The sequence below is a fragment of the Kwoniella shandongensis genome, chromosome 2 (assembly GCF_008629635.2).
Source record: "Kwoniella shandongensis chromosome 2, complete sequence".
NCBI lineage: Eukaryota > Fungi > Basidiomycota > Tremellomycetes > Tremellales > Cryptococcaceae > Kwoniella > Kwoniella shandongensis.
The window spans coordinates 611543-635622 of record NC_089288.1 but is presented as its reverse complement, the minus strand read 5'-3'; the positions used below and the strand labels follow the sequence as shown (position 1 = coordinate 635622).

Sequence of the window (24080 nt, the reverse complement as noted above, 5' to 3'; positions counted from 1 at the left end):
ATACACGCTTCACCATTGCTGCATACCCCCTGGGTTCTCATTTTCCCCTTGAATGAGGGAGATTGTCTGCTCCTCTGGTCTCCTCAGGGGAGACCAAAAAAGGTAGAGACTGATCTGACATGTTTCATGGCAACTTTCATCTCTTGTTTTGATGCTCTTACCCCTCAGAATAGTCTTCCCGTCTATTGATACACCATGTACTGCTTTGACATACCTGCTGTCCATGTCATACAACACACCACTCCTGACTGTTGGATCTTTGGACCATGTCATGACGGTCACTGCCACCATACATAACGTGACCTATCAGATCCCGACGCACTTGCCACTCTACTTGCTATTCTCCTTGGACTTGTAGAACCACATGCAAAAAACAACCCATCTATCCCTTGGTCTAATTCGACAAACTCACCAAGTTGTAGAATATTGCTCAACGTAGATGGACAAACAGATGGATAGATATATAGGCAAATGCCTGATCTCATCTTTGTACTCTTCTCCTTAGTGATTCCCCGATTGAAAGTCATACACTGTACCTTCGCCATCGTTCTTGACGGTATGACTTTAGCCTTCAGTCAGTCCGAGGCCACGACGCTCATCCTGAGGTTGTTCTCTTCGGATTCTCGTCGCTTTCGTCATTCTCGCTGAGTATCTCGTCCATCTCGTCATTATAGTTGACGCCTTTGGCGAATATCACTCAACCTTGTCTCCGTGGTGTGATAGGGCCTCATTGACTGAAGCCTCTGTTGATCATCGTGACAGACATGCTGGATTTAAGATTGACTGTGTGAGCGTTGGAGTGAGTTCCAGGTATTGAGCACTCATAGCTGGGAAAATTGGAGGATGACTGCAGTGCAAGTGATGCACTCATCGAAACTGGCACAAACTTTGCCTTTGGGTCATATCTGAATGATACCACTGTCATCTCAATGCATGAGTGTTACTATGCTGCAAAGTGACAGGTTCAGACCTATATGTGTGAACTCGTATCACTGTTGCCTTCTCTTTGTTGGTACACACAAATACCTCTTTGTGATCACTAACACTAGCCACACAAATGATCCGTGTCAGTACACATCAATTTGGCATTTGACTGGTGCCACCCACCACCCTGCCTTATCTATTGAGTCCAACACATGAGTAGGTTGCTAACAAATGGGGCCAACGGGACAATTCAGTCGTTCTCATGGTTTTGACATAATGGTTAGCACATATATACATGGGCACAAACCCCTGATTGCTGTGGAGTGCGTCACAGCGATTGAGCAAAAAAACTTCTCTCATGACGAAATGGGCAATTCAGACTTGTTGTTTCTATACATGTATGTAAACAATACTGTACACATAGGGATCATTCAAGTCTCCAGAAACTGTTAACATGTGTATACTAGTCTCAAGCTTGCAACCCTTTCCTTCTCGGTTCTGCATGTGGGTCCCAAACACTACCACCAATACGACGATAATCTCGTAGTGCGGTCACTGACTTCTGCAAGGTGCGGATATTGTGCTCCAGAGCTGTCTTCCGACTCTCTTCCATATCTGTCTCACTGTCCACCTTTTTCCGGATTTGCTTGAGGTGGTAGTCCATTGTCACAGTATCCATCTCAGTGCTGAGCGCCACATGACGCAACCCACCCAGATTGCAGATATGTCCACCCAACCAGCCAACACCGTATATGCCACCTCGGTCATAATCCTCTTCCATCATACTTCTCCCAACCCTTCTAGGTCCTACGCTGTGCACTGTGCCTTCACATGGGACCCTTGAATCTAGCTTATCCAACTTGTCTTGAAGGAAGGCAGTTTCCTCCTGACAACTGGGCAGTTGTTCAGCAATGGATCTGTTGGCTTTCAAGGCATCTTGCAATGTATCAGCCAGAGAAGTGACCAATAGCACTCTTTCACACTCTTCAACAGAATCTTGGAGCTTTTCAGCTGCTCTTTTCTTCTCTTCATTGGGAAAGTGGCAGTGGGAGAAGTTGTCCTTGACATACTGATGAAGTTTCTCCGCAGTCAGGTATCCTTGTTGGCATCCGCTGGAAGATTCAGTGTCCTGATGACTTGGCATTGAAACTGGTGTTCCTGTTCCCTGCTTGATGTGTACGTGAGGGGAACTGACAGTGGAGGCAGTTGAGAGTATGGAGGATATGTCAGGTATGGAAGGTGTGATGGGGATCGAAGGTGTGGATGGTGCAAATGGTGTAGAAGGCTGAGTAGACAGGTCAATGCTTGTAGCAACAGAGGGAAGCACCCATGTGTCCTGTGTGGTGGCAGTGTATTTGCTAACCATTGTGGTGCGTACTGTATGTATTGGTGTGACTTGAGAGTGATGAGTGCTTAGGTGTATAATGTATGCCTGTAGCAATGAATGGTCAAATTAAGTGGTGTAATAGAAATATAATTGTTGGTGAGAATAGATCAGGAAATCTTACAAGCTTATATATGTCATTTGGGCTTACTTGCTTATAATGTGTGCTCCACCTTGGATGACTCTTCTTGTTTCTGCTTCGTTGCCAGTGACATCAGAAGGAGGCATGTCAGAAAGGGAAGACCACATCTTACATGCTTCATGATGAATTCTTACCCCTTAGAGGTATCACAACCCCCATTGCAGCAACAAAACGTGTTCTTCTCATGCACTGTCGGGTGATCACTGCAATGGACAGAGAGTGTGGCCCTACATACTTGATTCCGGCGTCCATTCCCTACGCACGGCTACTTGCCCCTATCATAAGCCTCCTGAAACGTTCATGGGAAGATTTATCCCTTCCGCAATACTGTATCATCCTTTCTATCCCTTTCATATTGCCCACTGCCCCTGTTAGTCATCCCCTGAAACGGTTGCCGTATCTCGCTACGCGCTTGACAACAGACTTGTTCCTGTTCTGATAGTATCGACGTCACAAAGCTCGGGGAGGTCTACCGTGAGGGTCATCAGGAGATGTATCGCAAAGGATCATATTTGTGCAACATGTTGCATCGCGAATGTCCTATCCCCCTCATATCATAGTCGTAGAAAGATGAACACTTTTCTCTTTTCTCGATGTTGGAATTCGACCAGACGGTGTTTCGGTTAGACTTGTATCCTCACTCCTCAAGCTCGTTTGGAGAGCCCTAGTCCATTCCCAGTTCTGCACGGGGAGGATGTTCACAAAGATCGTCCAGACGCGGATGATGTGAATTTGAAAAGGTCATAATTTTGCCGATACGGACCTATCTGCAGATAACGAAGGATCGAGATCATGCGAGTCGCGGATGGCAGTAGAAGGTGACTCTACGCCTTGCCCCTTGGTACCGCCTGGATGGAAAGAGCTCATATACGTGCTGTTTTCGAACGAAAAGGATGGGATCAGCAGGCGCTCGCATGAACATCACTGCGCCGCATCGCGAGGATGGGTGACATCCTGGTAGAGACAGAAGAGATGAGCTATTCGGGTAGTATAATATACTTACCTGATAAACGTTTTCCATTCTGGCTTGAGTGGCCAGTAATGCCCTAAGCGAAAGCCAAACGATCAGGGGTGAGATACCGCCATGTAAGAGCTGCGAGCATTGCTCACCTCCTGGATGGATCTCCAATCTAGAATCTAAACATCTCGAGGCTAAGAAACGAGTCTCCTCTTGTGGAATGACGGAATCCTTCGCGCCTGCAATATGTAGCGTGACAAGCGACGAAGGCAGAGGGTAGTATGGCAAGAACTGGGGGGCGAGATGAGCTTTGATGAAGGGTACAAAGGAAGATGCGGCGATCATGACTGTGCAGCGATGAGAAGCGTTTGATCATCAGTCTCATATACGGAAGTGGGCTTAGTGGTAAGACAGAGGGGAAAGGGGACATACACTTGAATTGATTTATGGAAGGGTCCGCTGGGAAGTTCGGATGTAAGTGTGGTTTGTCGATCTGCGAATCGTATGATGATCAGATCATGGTCACAACATCAGTCAGCATGAACCATAGATCTCGAGTGAGAAGTCGTTAGACCGTACTCACCATCGCACACAGAAGCGACGCCATCACACCGCCTTGTGAGAACCCCATGACCCCCTGCTCAGAACGCAGTCAATACACACACATCGTCCCGATGCCGATAAGCGTCCCAAATCGACTCACATCGAAAGGCGGATGTCGCAAGAGATAGTCGTGGACATACGTGACCGTCTCATCGAAGTCTACTTCCCCCGTCAGCATTTGTTTTTTTAGACGACCAGCTCAGTTTGATGCGGAAGATCGAGAGCGACACCTACGTTGATATCCCTGATAGTCCTTATCGAATACCCACCATGCACGATGTACGTTCTCCGCACTCTCCAAGCTTGTCTCTAGCGGTGTATCTTTGACCAGTTTCAACACGGGTGGGAAGTCGGCTGGTTTCAAGATGATCGGCGGTTCCAGAAAAACTGAGTAGGAAGTGCGAACAAGCTAGTATCACCATGATAGACCGATCTCCGGTGTGTAACAGGTGGCCAATAGTTGTAGCTTACCAAATTCGACGTCGGTGCATGTCTCTTGTAGTGGTGCAAGCTTGATAAGGAAAACGAAATGAAGCAGAAAGTCAACAATTGCAGATCTCATGTCGTCATACCGTCGCGACTCACCTGTTGTCTGAAGATGTCGGCCGTTTGAGCGATGCCGCACAGCGCAAGAACGCGAAGTTTCGTTCTTGTCATCTTCTTCTTCACCACAGTCACACTGGCCACGCAGTATCGGTGCTCGAGAAGCGTCAAGAAGGTTCATATCTTTGGAGATTTTGTCGTTATGAGTTACAATGAGTTTGACCAGGAAAGACGGAGTTGACCGGCAATCATTTGATAACCGAGCACCGGGCGGCGGGGAGTGTGGCACGTAGCGAGATGCACACGCTGGAAATGAAGCAATGTAGGTCATCACAAGTACAATAATCAAATAGGAGCCGATGATCAATTGTGCGCTGTCTCAACAGAGATTATGCATACAAAGGAAACCCCTCCAAGAAAGCACTAGCGTCATACATTATACCCCGATGACAAGGGAAACGTTCTCAGCACTAGTTAACAAAAGCAATCCTACCACAATCAAAGTCGGAAACGTGCTTTCTCCATTCGAAGATAGTCCCCTACCAATCGACACGATCGAGCTTTACTCGTATCGTCCAACAAAGACAAGGACCACTCGTGACTGATTTCGCTATCGCCACTCTCACTAGCACTACTACTGACATATGACGACGACGACGATAACAACGAAGATGACAACGACGACAGGGAACTTGTATCGAATTCCGAAGCCGTTGCTGAGCTGGGTGATGAAGGCTGATTCGGGTAATTGCAAAACATCCATCCTCTGTGTGTTGATTGAAAAGCGATTGGCGGAGGGATACCTCGTCCGTTCTGGCCCCCGGGCAGAAATGAAGTGAGGTACGCGCTGGTAGGACACGGATTCAGCATCCGTATTGCATTGAAAGACAGATAATACAGCTGTACACGGAGTACTCACTTGAAGAAAGCTCTCCAGCTGGCCTTGCAAGGGACGAAGTGTCCTGTTATATGGCACGTCGCAAGATCAACATCACATAAAAAGGGAAGAGAAACACTTTCCTACTGACCTCCTTCATGACTTTCGACCCTGGAGTTGAGACACTTTGACGCTAAAAGATGAGTGTTCTCCTCAACGACTATTATGTCATTCTTCCCGAGTATGTGAAGGGTGACTAGCTCCGTTGGGAGTGGGAAGTAATGGGCGAACTGGGGGGCGAGGTCATGAATTTGATATGGGACATAGGATCCGCAAGTTATCAAAACTGGGTCAGAAAGAGAGATGAGCGAGAAGACGATGATGCGCCGGAAGAATCCAGTAGATGTTGGCTGAGGGTGTCGAACGTACATTTGAAGGGAGAAATGGCGGTTGAGGCTGGAAACTTGGGATGAAGCTTTGGGTTGGCGATCTATCGTCTTTGTCAGCGATGCTTCAAAACACGAACAACAATGTAAGAAGAGAGAGCTGTACTTGCCATTGCACAGACAAGGGCTGCTAACACACTACCTTGGGAGAAACCGAAGACACCCTAGTCAAGATCAAGCCATCGGTCAGTAGGATGGTCTTCAGGAAGGATGAATCAGGTCTCAAGCTTACGTCAAAAGGTGGATTCGTAGTCAAGTAATTGAACATGTATTCGACGGTATCGTCTAAGCCTACGATACCTCTTTCCCGCGTCAGCATCGTTCGCCTTATGAGTATTGCTAAAACTCACTGACCGAGGTAATCTCTGAATCCTGAACCGTATTTCCACCATGCTCGAGCTGTAGTCTCCTTATTCCTGGGGTGGTCGTCGAACACCAAGGGAGAGTTGAGAACGTCAAGCTCATTTCTGATATCTGCAGGCATAATAGTTAGGGGGGGGTCAAGGAATACTGAAAACAGGGGTTGATCATCAGTTATACCTCTACTTTGAGTGGTGATGGCGGCTTTGCCAGAAGAGCACGGTGTTGCAAGTGTGAATAAGGATTTGACTGACTCACCAAATTCGACTTCGGGACATGCTCTCTGCATCTTTTTAGTCTATCATATGCAAACCATCTCCCATCAGCGAATACTCCTAGTAAGAGCACAAGATGAAGCGAAAGATCATATAACCACCCACATGGTTGTCGAAAATGAAGGCGTTCTGGGTATATCCGCAGAGCATCAAGACTCGAAGTTTCGCCACCATCTTTACCGTTTGTGCCAGTTGCTGACTGTTCAGAATGGAAGAGATGAGATGGAAAATGAATTCAAGATCGAACGTAAAGTTGATCTTCTATACACTGATCTGCACTCAGGTTTTCCCGACCCATCATAGACTACGATAGGTTGCGGTAAGCATGTTTTAACGCTACGGAACGAACGGTGATCACGCTAGGAGGCCGGTCTGCGCCCCGACATGCTTATCGTGCGTGGTGAAGTCGGATTGTGATTTCCATCAAGCCACAAGCGCAGGGAGGTAGGCGATGACTTGTCTTTTCTTGTTGTATAGGACGAGAGGAAGAGCTTCATTAATGTACCATAGCTCGTAGCGGCACACGAGGCCGAGGATCAAATTGTTGGTTTGTCTGATCCAAAGGATGCTCCCCATTCGTGTTTTTCGCTTTTCCCGGTGTTTGTGTGTGATTGGGCTATCACATGCTACTATTGCACATGTCAACGAAGCATACTGCCCGGGGCGCAGCTACCATCGGCGTATGTGGACTCGACGATCGGCTGAGCCCGAAGTGGACGACAGAGGGCGCAGCCCGCAGAGGAACTGTCGCGGGCGGAACGATAAGCTACGTCTTTGGAGGGACACGAATCAGAGTTCGAGCTAGGACTTGTTGTGGTCTTGGAGACGGTCGAGGAAAGGCATGACATGAGGCTCATTTTGAGGACTTATCGGATAAGCCACAATTCTCACAAACACGAGGCAGATCACCCTTGGAGACGAGAATAGAAAGTGATTCCCTGAAGAAACAAAGAGGAGAATAGACAGGCACATAAAGTAGCTTCGATTTCGTCACGAAGATCAAACGCACATTCCTTCTGTTTGTGTGTATTTGAAGACAGTCGGAGATCAAATGCACACGCAGCGTCCCTTTGCTGTGACGCGGGTGATGCAAAGGCATCCGATCACTCCGGAGAGACGCAGGAAAAAGGTGGACTCGGAGGCTAGGAGCTCTGATATCCCCGAAGGGGGACCGTTATTCCGTTGTATGTTGTTTACGTTTATCAATCACCTTGAATGATTTTCAAAGTAGTCAGAATCAACGTAGAGCCTTTGCATTGACAATTGAGGTAAGTCGTGATGGTGAGAATCATCTAGTCCAGACTGATGTGTGTTCGAGGTCGGTCGAATGACACAACGAGCCGTGACTCATAACGGCGAACGGTCAAGTTGAAACAGGGTGGTGCGCTTTGACTCTATGTTGATGCATAATGATCTCTATGTGTAAGGTATACCAATGCGGCCGTTTAAGCCTCGGCCGTCTGAGCCGGTGTGCTGGGTCTTGGGGTGTTAGCCCCGCCTTTGCCATTGACCGGTGTGTTTGCTCCTGATGGACCAAACGAGTTGACAGGAGGAACATCACCGTTGGAGCCACCGGGTCCAAACGAGCTGATATATGCGCTGAAAACATAGACGAAGAAGGTCAGCAGAATGTCCAATTGGCTTGATTGACACATGCAGACTCACTTGAAGAAGTGTCGCCATGAAGCCTTGGAAGGTGTGTAGTGACCTGATTGGGCGATGTCAGCTCCTTCCAGAAAATTGGAACCATGCACGGTATGTGTTATTCACCTCCATCGTGCAATTCCAGTCGGGCATTTTCGCACTGATCCACCAGTCTTTGACTTCTCTCAGGAGGGATCAAAGTGTCGTTTTTGCCTGAGACATGCAGAGTAGTGAGGCTGGCAGGAAGTGGGAAGTACAATGAGAAGTCGTGAGATTCGGGCTCTGGGACGAAACCTCCGACGAAAATGGCAACTGAGACCCCGGTCTAGTCAGCATCTATCGTAACAGCCACTAATAAGAAAAGATCACATACATTTGAATTGTGGAAGACGCGGTTCTGAAGGGAAGTTGGGATGGAGGTTTGGTTTCTCGAGCTGTAGTAGATGAGATCAGCTAATGATGACAACCGAGTGGTAAGGAGAATTTGGGTGGCAAAAAGCCAGAATGATCAACGTACCAAAGCAGTCAACAAAGCGGCCATACCCGCACCTTGTGAGAAGCCCATAATACCCTGTTGAGACGAGGGTCAGTTGGTGACCAAAATTCAAACTACGCATGGCAACTAACGTCGAAAGGCTCATTCTTAGACAAGAAATCGTGCAAGTAAGCAATCGTCTCATCGAAACCTGGCAAGGATCGTATTAGCTCAACCATCGGAACATACCTAGTCGTACGTTCAACTCACGTTTATACGTCTTGTGGTCGTTGACCGTCAACCACCAAGCTCTCGGTGTCGTCTCGGGTGTTTGAGCCTCCGCGTCGGTAGTAGCTGTTGAGCCGAATTGGTCGAAGCTTTGGGTTGCCCATGGCAGGTCTGCCTTCTCTACAATGACAGGGGGTTCCAGGAAGACTATGGAAAGATCAGCTAAAGTCACAACAGAGAGAAGCAGGATCGAAGTACCGAATTCGGCGTCTTTACAAGTCTTGCGTACAGCTCCGAGCTGTGAACTTGGTGGTCAGCGGCGATCGGACTACGGCAATGGTCATTTGCGCACCTGTTTAGAGTAGATATGAGAGTTCTGTGTGAATCCACACAAGGCGAGGACTCGGACGGGCATGGTGGAAGTGATGGGTCTGATGATTTTGTGGTCAAGAGATTGTAGAGATGCAAAAATAAAAGTCAAAATCAGAGTTTGTTAGGAGAGGAATGACGGGTGTCCGTAATTTGTATTTATCGCTATCTACGCTGAGAAGAATAACAGTATAACCAGTGATCAGTTGCCGCTCGGGCCTCCGCCTTCACCCGGACATTTAACCGATCTCCAGCGATAATCACAATTAGTTACAATTCGAAGAAGGCGCGTCGATCATCAGCAACATTACGTCAACCGTGATATTGACAATATTGATATCTTCCTTTTCTCTTTCTATCCTCGCGATAGCTGTTATCAACGCTGCTCATACCAAATATGGGAGCTGAAGATGCTGGCCCCAGCTCTCAGCGGCCTGCAGACAAGACCAAGTATTCCTACTTGGCGTCACTGAACGCAGCTCAGCTGAAAGGTATGTTGAGGACAAATGCTCGATCTGGAGCGAAGTATTCTACAGCTAACAGAATTTCTCCACCTGTACAGCTGTGACAGCATCTCCTTCCATCCCACTACAAATCCTAGCCGGTCCCGGATCAGGAAAAACCCGAGTCCTCACGTCACGGGTCGCATACCTCGTTCAACACCATGGATATCGACCTTATGAGATCGTAGCTGTCACCTTTACGAATAAAGCGTCCAAGGAGATGAAGAAGAGGTTACAGGTGTTGTTGGGAGAGAAGGCAGCGGATGCCCTCGTATTAGGTGGGTACACATAGCTCATATCGACCAAAACCCCTGTCTGACGGTCTGTATAGGTACCTTTCATGCTACATGTGCTAAATACCTACGACGGTACGGTCAGCTCATTGATTTGCCAAACAACTTTATTATTGCCGATGCGGACGACTGGTACGTTACACAGTCCTCCACCCTGACACACTCATATGTTCCTCCATATCCTATGGTTTGTCGTGCTGACAGTCCCCTGAACTGCAGCAAGAAGATGATGTCTGGTCTGCTCAAATCTCGCAAGGACATCCTTGACGAATCCCGCATAACCCTGAAAGAAGGAGCGGTCCTATCTGAAATATCCAAGGCTAAGGCGAAAGAAGAGTCACCGGACGCTATGGCGATCCGAGCAGCTCAAGATCCAAGTTCTTCGACCAACACTTTAGCTGTAATAGCGGAGTTGTATGCGGAGTATGAGGCAGGGCTGAGGGAAGCGAACTCGTTAGACTTCGACGATTTGTTGGTGTTTGGGGTCAAGCTGTTCAGGACTGCTCCCAGGGTGCTAGAAGGATGTCGTCACATACTGGTTGACGAGTTTCAAGTGAGTCTCCGGAAAACACAGTACGGGAACAACCGGACTTATAGTGTGTTTGTGCGCACAGGATACCAATACGACACAGTACGAGCTTATGAAGTGTTTCGCCAAAGCACACGGAGGAGTCAGTGTAGTTGGTGATCCAGATCAGTCGATCTATGGCTGGCGTTCGGCCGAAATTGAGAACCTGAACAAGATGATAGACGGTGAGCTATCTTTCACAGCCTTTCTCAACGATATACGTGCTGATATAGCTTTCGTAGACTTTCCTGGAACCGAAGCGATATATCTGGAGGAGAACTACAGGTCCACAGGGTCCATTCTCTCGGCAGCCCACGCTGTTGTGTCCCAAGGTAAGTTGCCCTCGCTGGTTTCTATTCGACAATCGCTGAGTTCATCTCTCCAGATCGAGACCGTATCAAGAAGAACCTGTACACCTCACATCCCAAAAGTACTCCTGTAACCCTGAAAGTGTTCAGCACACCTGTGATCGAAGCGAGCTTCATTGCATGGGAGATCAAGCGTCTAATCGCGTATTCCGGAGGTGTGCTGGGATATGACGATTTCGCTATTCTCCGTGAGTGATATCTATTGAATGCTCGGTCTCAAGCTGAACAAGGTGATGTCTGACAGTGCGGTATAATGCCCTATCTCGAGTGATAGAATCTGCACTGCAGAAGGACAGTATACCCAACCGGATTGTTGGAGGCCACAAATTCTTCGAGCGGATGGAGATCAAGGATTTACTGGCGTATCTACAATTGGCAGACAACCCGGGCTTTACAGTAAGTATTACCTAAGTCTCTTCCGATGTTCGATGCTGACGCGTCCTTAGCCTGCATTCATCCGAGTTGTCAACACACCGAAACGAGCAATAGGGGACAAGGTGAGTGTTCGAGCTGCCGAGCTGTCCGACCGACAGGTTCACTGACGCCCACTCAGTCTGTGGCGGATCTCATAGCTGCCGCCAAGACAATGAAAGTCTCGCCCATGGAGTTGTCTGAACGAATCATCGATGGAGAGCCTTTACCGGCAAGTCTGAAGCCTGCCCTGAAGAAAAATCTGGCCAGCTTTGTTGGTGCTGTTCGCAAGCTGAGACGAGCAGCCGAGAAGGTGAGCAGCGCAGCCGAATTCATAGCTTGCAGCACTAACGTTTGTTTTCCCCTCAGGGTACCCCTGTGGGTGACTTGATCAGACTCATAATTGACAAAACGGGCTACGAGGAATACCTCCGAGCGTCTCAGCAAGATTTTGACTCTAGATGGGAGAACGTCCAAGAACTCGTAAGCATCCCTCACACACATACGTTGATTCCGCTAAGGGCTAAGATCTACTTCTCAGATATCGTATAGCGTCACTGTCGCTGAGGAGCAAGCTCGTCAAGCAGCTGGAGACACTATAGAAGATGGATTCCTGCCAGCCAACTCTGCCGCAGTGGAAGCAATCGTCAACCGATCTCAAGCGCAAGAGAAGGAGAAGGAACAGGTCAAATTACATCCGCTGTTCCGTAGGAACACTTCCGGGCTCAGCGATGATAGTCAAAGTCGAAGTCGAAGTCGCTCAACCTCCGTTGTAAATGGCAGAGGGAACATCAAGACGTCAGAAGGGAAGAATGGTGTTATCGAAGTCCTTTCAAGTGACGACGAGGACGAACGAAGGGACGAGAAGCCTAATCGTCATCTGAGCGCTAAGACAGAGGTCAAACGTGCGGGTTCGTTAGAAGCAGTGGAGTCGCTTGCTAATGCACCTGAGAAGTGAGTTCAGTGGTGCATAAGACCTTTTCTCCGCCTTGCTGAATAGCAAATTAGTATGACACCCCTGGCCTACTTCCTACAAACATCAATGCTGTCGACCGATACGGAAGCGGATCAGGAAGACACCTATCAGCCGGTGCGTATGTTCCGATATTGATATTATCTGTGCTGATGTATGAAGCTCCAATCTCGTATCTTGTAGAAAGTAACGATTACGACTGTTCACGCGGCAAAAGGGCTCGAGTGGCCTGTTGTGTTCATTCCAGCCGGTAAGTAGATGAACCCCTCCTGTCAAGGGTCTTTTCTGACGTAACACAGTGGAACAAGGGACATTCCCATCTTATAGATGCACAGAAGCACATGAGATCGCTGAAGAGAGGCGATTGCTTTACGTCGCCATGACGCGTGCGCAGAACTTCTTAGTGAGTGCAGCGGTACCTCAATTGGCAGTCGGCGATGCTGATACCTTTCTAGACCCTCTCTCACTGTCAATTCCGTATGATGGGCGGCGAGGAGAACGACAAAGAGGCGAGCGAGTTTGTGGGCATGGTCAATCGGCATCAACCTGTAAGCTACTATCTTCTTGAATCAACAATGCATGAGGCTAATGCATCACTTGATGATGTAGGGATTACTGTCGACGACTCTGCCAGATATTGATCTTGCAATCCGGAGATACATGTCGACCATGCTTGGAAGACCGCCACCTAACGAGGAAACAACCAAGGAGATGATTTTCAAGCAGTGTGTACTGATCTCAAACTCTCAGACGTCACAGACTGCTTACCTATTCCATTGGTGCTGTTGTAGCGTGCGCGCGGCTCCACCAGTCAGCACATGGGACGCTCCAGAACCTCGTGACAAGTGGTCGAACCGCTTCGCTCGAAGGGAAGTGACCAAAGCTGCTCGAGCAGCCGACTATTGGGCCTCTGAATCCGACGAGTATGCCTTACCTGGGTCAAACGGTAACTCCGCCTCGAATCCCTACGCTGCTTCCGTTAGTTCGGGGTTCAAGTCTGCGCGTATGGGTCTCTCCTCGAATCCGTCGTCATCGTCCGCACCTCGTTCTGCTCCACCACCGAAGAAAGATCCCGTACAGATCAGGTCGGCAAACCGTAATATACCGGAAGCGCTTCCGTTCACATTTGGTCAACCTGATCCTGTTCGGACCGATGCCGATCTGGGCGCGTTCACGAATGGGAACAGCGCAAGTCTCGCAATGATGGCCACGCTTGGACTACCTCCTGATATCGATGGTGGTGGATCGATGTCGGGTGGTTCTAGTCCGTTCATGGGAGGATCGAGCCCTAGACTTGGCTCAAGTCCAGCGCTAGGAGGAGGTACTCGATTACCCGGAGTATCGAGTCTGGGTGCTCGTGCTACTGCTAACGCGGGCGCCAGTGCGGGTGCAGGTGCAGGTCCGGCGAGGGGGACGAAGAGGCTAGGGATGGGTAGACCGGCAGCGTGGGGAGCGAAGAAGGCAAGGGAAGGGTAGTTGTCGTGTAGCAAAGCATTTTCTGTAGTCTAGTCATTAAAGCATATCCTGCATACTCGTTGCTTATCATTCAATCATACTGTAGTACCTGTAGATGTCATCCTGCAAGTCTCAATGTCACAGACGATAGTCGGACATGCGGCACGACGGTTTCCTTGGTCCACTGACACTGGACGAATGAGCTTAACGCACGGACTTGCAGTCCCATAGACCCGTTGAGGAGGTGCAGAGGTCGGCGTTGTCCTGTTCTCATTCCTCGAACGTCGAAGAAGTATTCAATCTCTCACTTTCTCCTTTCTGACTTTTTTCTCACTAAACATGACTCCTTTTGAACCTTGAGCCTTGACAACCAGCTCATTGTGGTGTGTGTGTGCGGACAAATGAAGACCTACGGCAAACATGAAGGAATGGAGGTAAGGCCTGGTCCGTCTACCTATTCCAAGAAGCAGTGTTCACTCACCTCCCTTTGCTCACGTGTGCTGTAGGTATGGCTTGCAGTCAACGAGGGGAAGAAGAAACGACGTATAAGTAATCTACCTCACATCTTGCACTCGTGTCTTTATTCAACACTGATACTATTGTGCTACGCCTTTCTGGTTATAGTGGAGTTTGACGAGATATCCCATCTTGCCGTGGGGAGACACGCAGCTTATTCTGACTGTTTCGTCAAAAGCACAACGAAGGTGCGTTTGAGGTGGCGTATTCCGCTCCCATATTCCCTTATACTCGCATACAGTAGCACGACCGCACTCAAGTCAAGCTAACGTTCTTCCTAGCCAATCAAGATATGTCTACGACGGACGAGGCCTATCTCCGAGCCAGGACATAATGACTTCTTAGTGAACTATTATGTTAATGGCGAATTTATTCGGGATAGCGCTTGGCTCAAGACAAGGAAAGATGAACGCATGTCTTGTATCTATGGACGAGGGGATGATTTGTGGGAGATACCTCTACATTTTGAGCCTTTGGTGAGTTTTGTTATCAATGAGATATGTATCCTTCGCCAAAGGTCGAACTAGATCGAGTCGTGTCTAACGCTGTCCAATTTTTCCTCGACTCTAACCAAGGTGAAGAGCGAGAAAGGCGACGATGAGCTACGAGGGACGATCGAGATCACCCTCACCGCTGGCGAATATGAGAAAGCCGAGATGAGGAAGATCGAGAGCGATGCGACTGCGATGGCAGTTGATGTCCAACACGACATGTGGGTCTCTCGTGCACTTCGTATCATACTGATAGCTTACGGGACTACAGCGAGACGGGCAACCCGAAAACGTAAGTTGACCTGTTCCGAGCGCAAGATGTGCTTGGTCGCGGTGTACAGTCGTTTACAGCTTCCTGTGTCCCTGACAGCAAACAGAAACGTCGAGGCAGAGTTATCAAAGATCTCAAAGTCCAAACGTACCTCTTTGTGAGATCTTATGAACCCGAGAGTGCTGTCTCCTATTCGTTCATCTACAACGTGAGTTGCAAACGTCTTGGAGTGATCCGAGATTAAGGCGGACGGTCTGACTAGAAGGCATCACAGTACCTACCGGTCTTATCTCTCGGCAACGAGGGGGCAATGAAGATCATATAACCGTTGGGAACTCTGTGTATCGCCTTTTTCGCCCTCCGTGCATGTGAGGATAACATGGCTACGCAAGTTGGAAGATTGGATACACATACAACCAAGTTAACTACCGCCACTTTGCCATCTGATGTTTTCGCCTTTTCAAGTAATCACGTGATTGTCCTTGTGCGCATTGATCACCTCCACTTGAGTTGACCACCCTGTGTTCACTTTCCTCCTTGTTTCCTTGTCTCGTTCTTCCGCTTGCCTTTTCCATTGCGGAAACTTTTTTTCACGCATACACATCTACTGGGCAAGAGCATTCGACATTGCTGTCTGGCAACTACTACGCTGTTTCAGCATGCACTCTCACGGTGAGATCGTCGGACTCGAGGTGAGTGGTCGGTGATGCCGGATGTCGGATTTGGCTGACGAGAATCGATAGGCATGGGTGCAAAGCAAAAAGGACAAGAAGAGACTTGGTATGTATATCCTACCACCCGGCGCTGCTGACTGGGGTAGACGAGCTTCAGGTCATGTTCATGCCAGGTGAAAACGGAGAAGCACCATATTCTCAGTGTTTCATTGAGATCATCGATGAGGTGAGTCATGGACAACGATGCGATGGGAGCTTATCAGTTGGACAGCCTTTCGCAATCGTCGTGAAACAGCCGCGTGAAGACTCGTCAGACTGGAAAACAACTCTTTGGATTGATGGCCAGGTCGTTGGAGTATGGGCATGGCCGAGAGAATACCTTACCTTGGCGCCAGATGCAATGGTCATCCGAAGAGGTGGAGAGCTGTGTAAAGCTGACTTATGTTTTACCCCCCTTGTATGTGTTTTCTTCGCTCTCTTTGTGTTTCCTTACTGAATGGGGGTGCTCAGGAGACGACCGACGATAAGAACGAAGTTACCCTTGACAAGGAAAGAGCGAAGCAGCTCGGATCTATCGTAATCACTCTGGAGAAGGGGATCTGTAGGCAGGGGGGGAGATGTCTGCCTCGCGTTTATAGCCTTGAGTCTGTAGTGGCGGACGAGAAAGAAAAGAAGTAAGCATGACGACTCATAACATCCTACTTTGCCTGATGAGCTCCAAGCTGATTTCTCCAGACTATCGTACACCGTGAAGTGAGTCTTGATCACATTTTCGATGTCACAACGCCTTCATTGAGGCATATCTTCCAGGACTGGGGAGGCCAGAGTCATCCCTGAGATTCCTACGGCTCAATACAGCTTCATACCAAGCCACAAGGGCGGTATTACATACCGATTTGTCTTCAACGTGAGTGGTGGCCTGTTCCCCACAGTAACGTATAAGCCTGATCTGAACTGAATTCCGGAGCCAGTACCGTCCTCGTGCTCTTCTCGTCAAAATGGGGCTTATAGGTAAGTCATCTGACACCTGGCCCATCTCAACCTTAAACGGATGATGCAATTACATACACACAGAGGCGCCCGAGCCACCTTCTCCACCGGCTCCCGTGCCAGCTCGTAACAAGAGGAAGCACGTCGAAATCGTGGATTCGTCCGGTGAAGATGAGGAGGAAGATCGAAAACCGAAGATAACCGTGAAGAAAGAGAAGGAGCAGAAACGAATCGAATACCTAGAGGTAAGACTGTTGGCGTCAACGGTGCGACATCTCGGTTGACAGCATGTGTTTTCATGATTGTTATAGGAACAACTCCGTTTGCTAAGTGACCGCCTGCGTCGACAATCCGGTAATACGAGCGACAATGGACCGATCGACCTCACTCAAGACGACGATTGAGTCGAAGCTTTAGCCGCCAAAGGCAGCCTTAGTGTCCACGTCAGGAAGATCGATACCCGCTATCAGCGGTTCAAGAAGCCCACATCATCACATACCTTTTCCCACTATACGCTCTCAGTCTCATGTCCCTTTCATCTGCCCCTTTTGGTTCGTTGTACAATCATCGCATTCATCGGGACCCAATCCCACTCAGGATAGTTCTATTTATATTCATTTAGCTCGAAGGTGGGGCGTTCTCTATGTGACCGAAGTGAATCCTCTAGGTGGTAGATTGCCTTTGTTGTCCAACAGGGAATTCTTTCTGAGGTGACTCTTTGATTGCAACATGATGTGCATATCTCGCACGAAGTATGGGACTCAAAATTGAATCGCTACAATTTAGAGAGAGTGGACAGTTTCTCCCGATCAAATCATTATAAACAAGCTTAATCAACCAAGCCAACCAATCTCCAATCCTCTCCACTCCACCAAGTCCAAAGGTGAAATCACTCGTCTTCTCCCCGTTTCAAACATCCCCGGTCAAGGCAGCATGAGTCCGCAAACCGGTCCCCCTCCGTTTTTTATTCTTCATCTGAACATCCCGTTCACATTCTCTGCTTGATCGCTCTGGTGATTTGTCGAGCGTAGATCAAACTGAAGCCAGTGGCAATAGGGAGGGCGGTGACGAGCAGCCAGAAGCCAACAAAGAGCAAGACAGGGAGCCAGAATAGGTAGAGCATTCGATCACCTGTAGGTGTGATATCACAGCGTTAGTGATGCTACTTTGGAATCTTCCCAGGGCAAAGCGACTCGCAAGGGAACCTGAGAGCTGGAAATGACGACTCACGCTTAACATGCTTGACAACCTTTTCGCCTGGACTGACACTACCCGATCTCCTCCCTTCTTTTCCTGCACCACCCGATCTTCTCCTTCTTCTCTCTTTCAATCGCTGATCACCTTCCCATTCCTCTTGCACCATAGTAGCTGATCGCGCGCTCTTCCTCGATGATACACCTCCGACATTACCCACTTGAGCAGATGTGGTCACACCGCTCTGGACAACTGCATTGAATGCTGCCGCTGCCATCGCTTGTGTGAATAGTTTAACTTCTTCTGGACTTGCCATCTTCTGTAATGTCTCCCATGAAGGAGCCGGGAACGCAACCCAACCTTGAGGTTCTTGGTCTGCATTCGCTCCATCTCCCACCATGGGTTGTTTCTCAGGTCCAAATATCGATGAAGGGATTGGAAGATGGTCCCATACAGCTCCAGGTAGCTTGAAGTTCGGATGAGGGTGAGGAATGGCGGTCAACGTCCTGCTCATCCACGACGAATGGTCCGTTTCCATGTTCACGCGAGAAGCAGGAGGAGCATAGGGTGGAGGTTCGTCGGTCGGGTGCGCCGAGATAAATGGCGTTGCTTGTGGTGTCGCATCGAGGGACGCATGACGAGTAGTCTTCGGACTGCGTCGGTCTCGGTCCGACTTGTTGATGGACATTGAACGTTGTTTCCCTTTTCCTACAATCTTCTTTCCCCTCTTTCTGGTCAATCGAATTCGTTCGTGGTCGATCTCGTCCTCGATCTCCGAGCCGGAAGACGGGTTGTCGTCGTCAATCTCACTGCTGGTTTCGAACGATCGACTGGATGAGATCTCTGCAGCTATCTCCCTTTCTTCTTCTTCCTTGGCAGCCGCAGTTGATGTGGACCACACCGCAGAAAGCAGGAGAGCTTCGACCTTTGAGTGCTCGCCGTATTTCGCCAAATCGAGCGGCATCTCACCATACGAAGTGGGCCGGTCGTATGACGCTCCTGCTTCGATGAGGACACGGGCACAAGTATGTCGTCCACAAAGTGCCGCAAATGCAAGAGGAGTATAACCGTTTGTATCTTGAACATCGAGATGTGCTCCAACAACGATGAGGCGTCTAACGAGTCGATGATATCCCATGACAGTTGCGATGTGAAGCAGGGTCTGATGCGCTTCGTTGTGGTGATTGATCGCACCGCTAGCTCGCAACGACCCGGGGGCGTTCTCGTCCAACGAGGCAAGGAAGGCAATTATCGTCGATTGCAGGTCGGATTTCTCGCTTGATTTCGAGCCGGAATTGGTAGGATGCGAGTGATGGTCGTCGTCGTCAACAGCATCACCGGGTGACGCTCCAGACATCGGCGAATTTGAGCTCGATCGCTCACTCCAATCGCTAGCGCTAACAGATCGTGTGGCAACTTGATGAGCGAGCCGATAAGCCGCATCGCTCGACGATCCTTGATATTGGTTTCGAACTTCCAGGGCAAGCCGCATCCTGTAGAAACAGAACTCGGTCATCATTGTACTTCAAGATCTACAGGGGCAAACTCACAAATCCTTGTCCATGTCGTTGTACCTGAACAACATAGGCGCAGCTCCAGGCATCTTCATGGCTCCTTGGACCGTCACCTCCACCTCGCCAGGGAAGGAGCTTGGCGGCAACTTGCATTGGACGAAGCCATCGCTGACAAAATCGGTCGGTGCGGGTCTTTGGCCAAACACGATCACCATTCCAGGCTGGAATGCCCTTCCTGCGATTGCAATCTTCGTACCTCCAGCCATCGGCCCATCGCCGGGAATAACGTGGGTGATTTGTGCTTGTGGACCTTGCGCAATCGCCGCGAGCATATCTTGCAGTTGAGCGTCTTGCTGCGCTTGTGCTGCAGGAGAAAGGTCCATAGCGTTGGCCGCGGGAGAAAGGTGAAGCTCGTCGAATGGTAATGGTGGGAAAGCAGAGCCTGAAGGAGGCGAGACCATCGCGAGGTCAGGTTGGAAGGGGTTCGATACGTCAGAGTGCTCGCCACCGGTGTAATCGAGGAACTGGTCGATGTCGGTAGGTGGTGGTAGTCCACTTTCGCTGAACATTGCCGAAGACCTGTCGTCCGCAAATGCCGAGAAGAGGGAACCCCGATCGTCCATGCTCGACGATAATGAGGTTTGTGAGGACGCCACAAAGAGGTCTTCTAACCCGCTCGTGACAACACTGCCCATTTCGACATCGCTCTGGTCTTGACTGAACAACATGGCCTGCTGCGGTTGTTGCATATGAGTTCCGTTCAAGCCCAAAGAAGACATGATCGAATTCGACGATTGCATGGAGTTGGCGAACAAGATGTCGTCGTGTCCGCCCAAGGACATCGTCTGGGTGACGGGACTCGTTAAATTCGAAGACGGAGCAGAAGTATGTCCATGACCAGGCAGTCCATTCATCATGCTCATAGGGTCGAAAGCAAACTGAGGCCGTTGTAGGGCTCCAGGACTGACCGTGTTGGCAGCTTGTTGTCGAGAGTAATCGATTGAGGATGGTTGCGCTGGCTGGATGGGTTGCGCGACTGGCTCCGGCTGGTGCAGCGAATGCAGGGACGTCGAGGAGTGTTGGCGCTGAAAGCTGTTGCTGAAAGATGAAGAATCCATCGGGATGGTGCTCATAGCCGGCGACTGCGAGGGAGGTCGTTCGTAAGGCTTGCCAGCTCGGACTGATGGAGTCTGTTTCTGCAAAACAGCGCCTGCCTCGGACAACGACATGGATTGGACACTCTCGCTCTCAGACGGGGTTGGTGACTGTCGACGGGATGATGCAGTGCTTTGTCGACCTTTGCGAGCACGGGCTACAGGCGGTTGAGCTAGTGTACTAGTCATGCCGTCGACTTTGGTCTTGATCTTTGGTTCCGTCTTGTGATCATCCGTGATTCGGATCGGTTTCGTGGTCGAAGTCGCAATGATACGTCCATCCCATGTGCGGAGAGTGAATTTGATCCTGCAGAACTGTCAGTTTCAGGCGTCCACATCTCAAGAAAGTAAAGCAGACTTACTTAAATCCAACCTTTTCTCCGTGACACTTCCCGTAACACACCACCCTGAATGGCAACCAATTGCAACTGCCATCGTCAATCTTGACTTCAGGAGGAGAGTTGAACAAGACAATCTCGTGTCGCCAATCCCTGTGATCCGGATCCCATGGAGGTTCCTCGACTGTTTGTTGACTTCTATGCGGATCGTATTGGTCCGGGTTCTCTGATGTAATAAAGTCCTGCGAAGGCGGAACGAGCGACTGGCGTGGTTTCGGCTTCGTGGAAGAGGTATCGGAGTCGGAATTCGGTTGTCTCTTCCTGTTGACCTCCTTCGAAGCCCTTCGTCTCGCTTCACGATTCCGACATCTCTTGCAGACGTAAACCCGTTTCCCATTATCTCCACTCATGTACACGGCTGTCTCCACATATGCTAAATGCTCCTTCGGTATAGGTCCCGCTTGTAGCTGCTTCTTCGAGCTGGCCTTGGTCGTCGTACCAGCCTGCAAGCGAAGTCCATGGAAAGTGGCGATACGTTCAAATGTCATGAGGACGTTGCCGTTGGGATCGCGAGGGAGGATGGGAAGGACTGAGGGATGTATAGAAGGAAGAGGTGACAAGACGGGTGCAAAGCGGAGAATGTCGATGATGACCCTTATAGCGGTTTCCACTCGAGATTTGTCAGAATACAGAGGATCCCCCTGTAGAAGCAGTTGATTGCGACTTGGAAAACATCAGTGTTGAACGTCGACAACTAGATTGAAACCGGAAGACTCACCTTGACAGAGCGCCTACCAATTCGTCGAGCGACGGCGTGACCTTCTGCAATCCTTCCACCTCGTACATTCTTTTAGGAGGATCGGCCCTCAAACCTCCATGACCATGCGAGCCATTCATACTGCTTGTATTTGTAAGTGAATGGGAAGGTGTTTCGACAATTGGAGAAGGATTAGATGGTCGGGAAGACGTTGTCATGGGATGGGGCACTGAGGCGAAAGGTTTCACGTCGGGGAGGATGGTAGGTTTCACATCTTGTTGCTGTGGTGGTGACGAGATGCGATTGTGATTATGATTATAACTGGAGGTGGGTTGAGGGGAGAATGAAGTGCTGCGTAGGTGAGACGCAAGACATAGACGTGAGTACGCTATAAGAGTGACTTGCAATAGCGTGGTCTTGGTTACTCACCCGTTGAAACTACTCAACAAAGCTTGCATCCCCTGCATGACATCTTGACCAGTGGTCTTTGCATATCCCCCATGTCCATTGGTCATCCCGTTCGAAGGTTCTCCGCCACCATTTGTCGCTTCGGGTGAAGAGGAGGGTATTGTTGACCGGCTCGAGAATGGCGACGAAGTGGATGACGAGTCCATCGGGAGCATTGGTTGCAACAAAGACCCGAATTGGTCGAGGACGAACAAATTCCTTCAAGACCACTAACGTAGATATATGAATATATAAAGGGAAGGCGAGGAGTTGGCAAAGGTGTCGATGATGGAAAAACGAGGGTTATGACATTTGTCGTTGTCGAATTGGTTGTAGCTGTACTACGGTCGAGACCGAGGTTGATGATGAACACGTTGTTGTCGGAAATAAACTGGACGTATGCTATCGGGAAACGGACCGAACGGGTGAGGGGAGGGAGGGGAGAAGAGAGTTGATGGGAATTGTATATGTGGAGTGAAGCGTGAGAATTGATTGTGTGAGATGTATGGTATCAAAGATGAAGCGAGTTATGGTGATGATGATGATGATTGATGATGATGCTGACCAAAGTCTGTTTTGGTTCTCTCTCACTCTGTCGAGTTACCAGAAAAAAAGAGTCGTAACTGAATGGAGGTAGGTTTAGATGTGGGAGGATGTGCCTTGTTCTCTTTTCTTCTCCTTCTTTCTCTCACTTCTCTTTATCCGTTTGTTTCTCAATTCCGCCCGTCTCTTTCTCGATTGCTTTTTCTTGTCCTTGTCCGTGTCTTTTCCGCTGTTTTGTGTTGTATGCTTCTTGGCGATCACAACCTTTCTCTGACGACTCTAGTTGCACGAAAATCTATGTAACTGTCCGCGGGCGTGCGTGCGATACAAACCACTTTTCATTGACTGGTGATACCGCCGGAGGTGCCCAATTGATATCAGATCGATCCTTTTGTACAACTGCTCGGGTCTGCCAATCAACTACGCTAACGATGCCGAAAATATCCCCTGTACTACTGGCTTATCGAGATGCAACTACCGTATGTGAATTGCTGTACGAGAAGACTTGGCCTTGGTTCCGCGCGTGGGAACATGTGCCGTTGACCCTTCTTCCACCCTACCAGTAAGACTGTAATAGGATGGGATGGGTTGGTGGGAATCTTCTCCGTGCCTCTTTTCGACTGCGATGCGATTTGTTCGGGCGCAGACCTCGCAGTATGATGCTTGTTGTTGTTGTTATCAAAAAAAAACCCAGCAGGTAGACCAGCGTGAACAACGCAATATGATGACGGCGCGCGTACTACGTCTAAAACGTAGCTGAGAAATTGGTCCTGGTCCTTTTGATCCCTCCTGGGAAGCAACGGGTTGCGAAAAATGAAACTTTAAAACTTCCCGGACACAATACAAGCATGAACGTGTAAGAAAACTACACTACACTACAGGAGGGGGTGACAACCTGTTGACCATGTGAATGAGATGATCGTTATCTTTCAATGTTAGTACTTGGACTAGCCCGTTGACATGTTTCATGACTTGGAGGACCTGATCAAGTATAGCGTGGGAAAATGTACTGACAGAGAGTGAGTATGCCGGATGGGAGACACAGAGGGAAGGGGGAGACACAAAAACGCCACAAATCTTATCTCCCACTTTGTCTGGATTCATAATGCCGAGCATCCCCGTACAGTCAGAATTGCTTCCGTTAATGTCCATGACCGAGCTAGAGTCAGAGAGAGAACGAGAGATGAACTGGGGTGGAGGTCGTCCAGTATGTTCTCACACATTTCGTTGTCATGTCAGTCCGCAAGCGATGTGCCGATGAGAAACCGATTCGGCAGGAACGATGTCGACGCAGTCAAACAAGCTTAAGCCTCGATCACCCGAGCTCAGCTGCTCAGCAAGGAGACCACGGGGACTACTATTGGAGTCATCCATCGGTCAACGCCACGCCCT

The 24080-nt window shown here is 49.3% G+C and overlaps 9 protein-coding genes across 9 annotated transcripts; 3 read left to right on the top strand and 6 right to left on the bottom strand.

Moving 5' to 3' along the window:
- Positions 1 to 1393: 1393 nt before the first annotated feature.
- CI109_100913 (uncharacterized protein) lies at positions 1394 to 2290 on the bottom strand (the record flags this gene model as incomplete). The annotated part of the gene is made up of 1 exon (XM_032002566.1): positions 1394 to 2290. One exon carries the CDS (start codon positions 2288 to 2290, stop codon positions 1394 to 1396), a length of 897 nt encoding a protein of 298 aa, XP_031862905.1.
- A 901-nt stretch (positions 2291 to 3191) lies between these two features.
- CI109_100912 (uncharacterized protein) lies at positions 3192 to 4668 on the bottom strand (the record flags this gene model as incomplete). Its single annotated transcript, XM_032002565.1, has 9 exons — positions 3192 to 3324; positions 3454 to 3496; positions 3561 to 3755; positions 3841 to 3901; positions 3992 to 4045; positions 4112 to 4170; positions 4246 to 4398; positions 4483 to 4522; positions 4597 to 4668. 9 exons carry the CDS (start codon positions 4666 to 4668, stop codon positions 3192 to 3194), a joined length of 810 nt encoding a protein of 269 aa, XP_031862904.1.
- Positions 4669 to 5052: 384 nt separating this feature from the next.
- CI109_100911 (uncharacterized protein) lies at positions 5053 to 6686 on the bottom strand (the record flags this gene model as incomplete). The annotated part of the gene is made up of 9 exons (XM_032002564.1): positions 5053 to 5401; positions 5474 to 5516; positions 5583 to 5777; positions 5861 to 5921; positions 6000 to 6041; positions 6110 to 6179; positions 6228 to 6351; positions 6496 to 6535; positions 6618 to 6686. 9 exons carry the CDS (start codon positions 6684 to 6686, stop codon positions 5053 to 5055), a joined length of 993 nt encoding a protein of 330 aa, XP_031862903.1.
- Positions 6687 to 7153: 467 nt separating this feature from the next.
- On the bottom strand, positions 7154 to 7369 carry CI109_100910 (uncharacterized protein; the record flags this gene model as incomplete). The annotated part of the gene is made up of 1 exon (XM_065966864.1): positions 7154 to 7369. One exon carries the CDS (start codon positions 7367 to 7369, stop codon positions 7154 to 7156), a length of 216 nt encoding a protein of 71 aa, XP_065822936.1.
- A 588-nt stretch (positions 7370 to 7957) lies between these two features.
- CI109_100909 (uncharacterized protein) lies at positions 7958 to 9274 on the bottom strand (the record flags this gene model as incomplete). Its single annotated transcript, XM_032002563.1, has 9 exons — positions 7958 to 8111; positions 8178 to 8220; positions 8283 to 8468; positions 8530 to 8590; positions 8674 to 8727; positions 8784 to 8842; positions 8902 to 9066; positions 9118 to 9157; positions 9212 to 9274. The coding sequence occupies 9 exons, from the start codon at positions 9272 to 9274 to the stop codon at positions 7958 to 7960; spliced, it is 825 nt and encodes a 274-aa protein (XP_031862902.1).
- Positions 9275 to 9625: 351 nt separating this feature from the next.
- Positions 9626 to 13820, top strand: CI109_100908 (uncharacterized protein; the record flags this gene model as incomplete). The annotated part of the gene is made up of 18 exons (XM_032002562.1): positions 9626 to 9719; positions 9791 to 10009; positions 10063 to 10156; positions 10244 to 10577; positions 10639 to 10777; positions 10835 to 10924; positions 10978 to 11148; positions 11205 to 11356; positions 11407 to 11457; positions 11514 to 11684; positions 11741 to 11854; positions 11913 to 12325; positions 12380 to 12461; positions 12528 to 12594; positions 12644 to 12747; positions 12800 to 12892; positions 12954 to 13069; positions 13136 to 13820. The coding sequence occupies 18 exons, from the start codon at positions 9626 to 9628 to the stop codon at positions 13818 to 13820; spliced, it is 3189 nt and encodes a 1062-aa protein (XP_031862901.1).
- A 908-nt stretch (positions 13821 to 14728) lies between these two features.
- On the top strand, positions 14729 to 15402 carry CI109_100907 (uncharacterized protein; the record flags this gene model as incomplete). The annotated part of the gene is made up of 5 exons (XM_032002561.1): positions 14729 to 14791; positions 14891 to 15027; positions 15078 to 15098; positions 15177 to 15285; positions 15352 to 15402. 5 exons carry the CDS (start codon positions 14729 to 14731, stop codon positions 15400 to 15402), a joined length of 381 nt encoding a protein of 126 aa, XP_031862900.1.
- A 334-nt stretch (positions 15403 to 15736) lies between these two features.
- CI109_100906 (uncharacterized protein) lies at positions 15737 to 17145 on the top strand (the record flags this gene model as incomplete). Its single annotated transcript, XM_065966863.1, has 11 exons — positions 15737 to 15769; positions 15821 to 15857; positions 15925 to 15977; positions 16023 to 16208; positions 16262 to 16352; positions 16404 to 16425; positions 16487 to 16504; positions 16562 to 16658; positions 16723 to 16762; positions 16826 to 16986; positions 17053 to 17145. The coding sequence occupies 11 exons, from the start codon at positions 15737 to 15739 to the stop codon at positions 17143 to 17145; spliced, it is 831 nt and encodes a 276-aa protein (XP_065822935.1).
- A 584-nt stretch (positions 17146 to 17729) lies between these two features.
- On the bottom strand, positions 17730 to 22321 carry CI109_100905 (uncharacterized protein; the record flags this gene model as incomplete). Its single annotated transcript, XM_032002559.2, has 6 exons — positions 17730 to 17872; positions 17972 to 19428; positions 19486 to 20910; positions 20966 to 21664; positions 21720 to 22049; positions 22128 to 22321. 6 exons carry the CDS (start codon positions 22319 to 22321, stop codon positions 17730 to 17732), a joined length of 4248 nt encoding a protein of 1415 aa, XP_031862898.2.
- Between the last annotated feature and the right edge of the window lie 1759 nt (positions 22322 to 24080).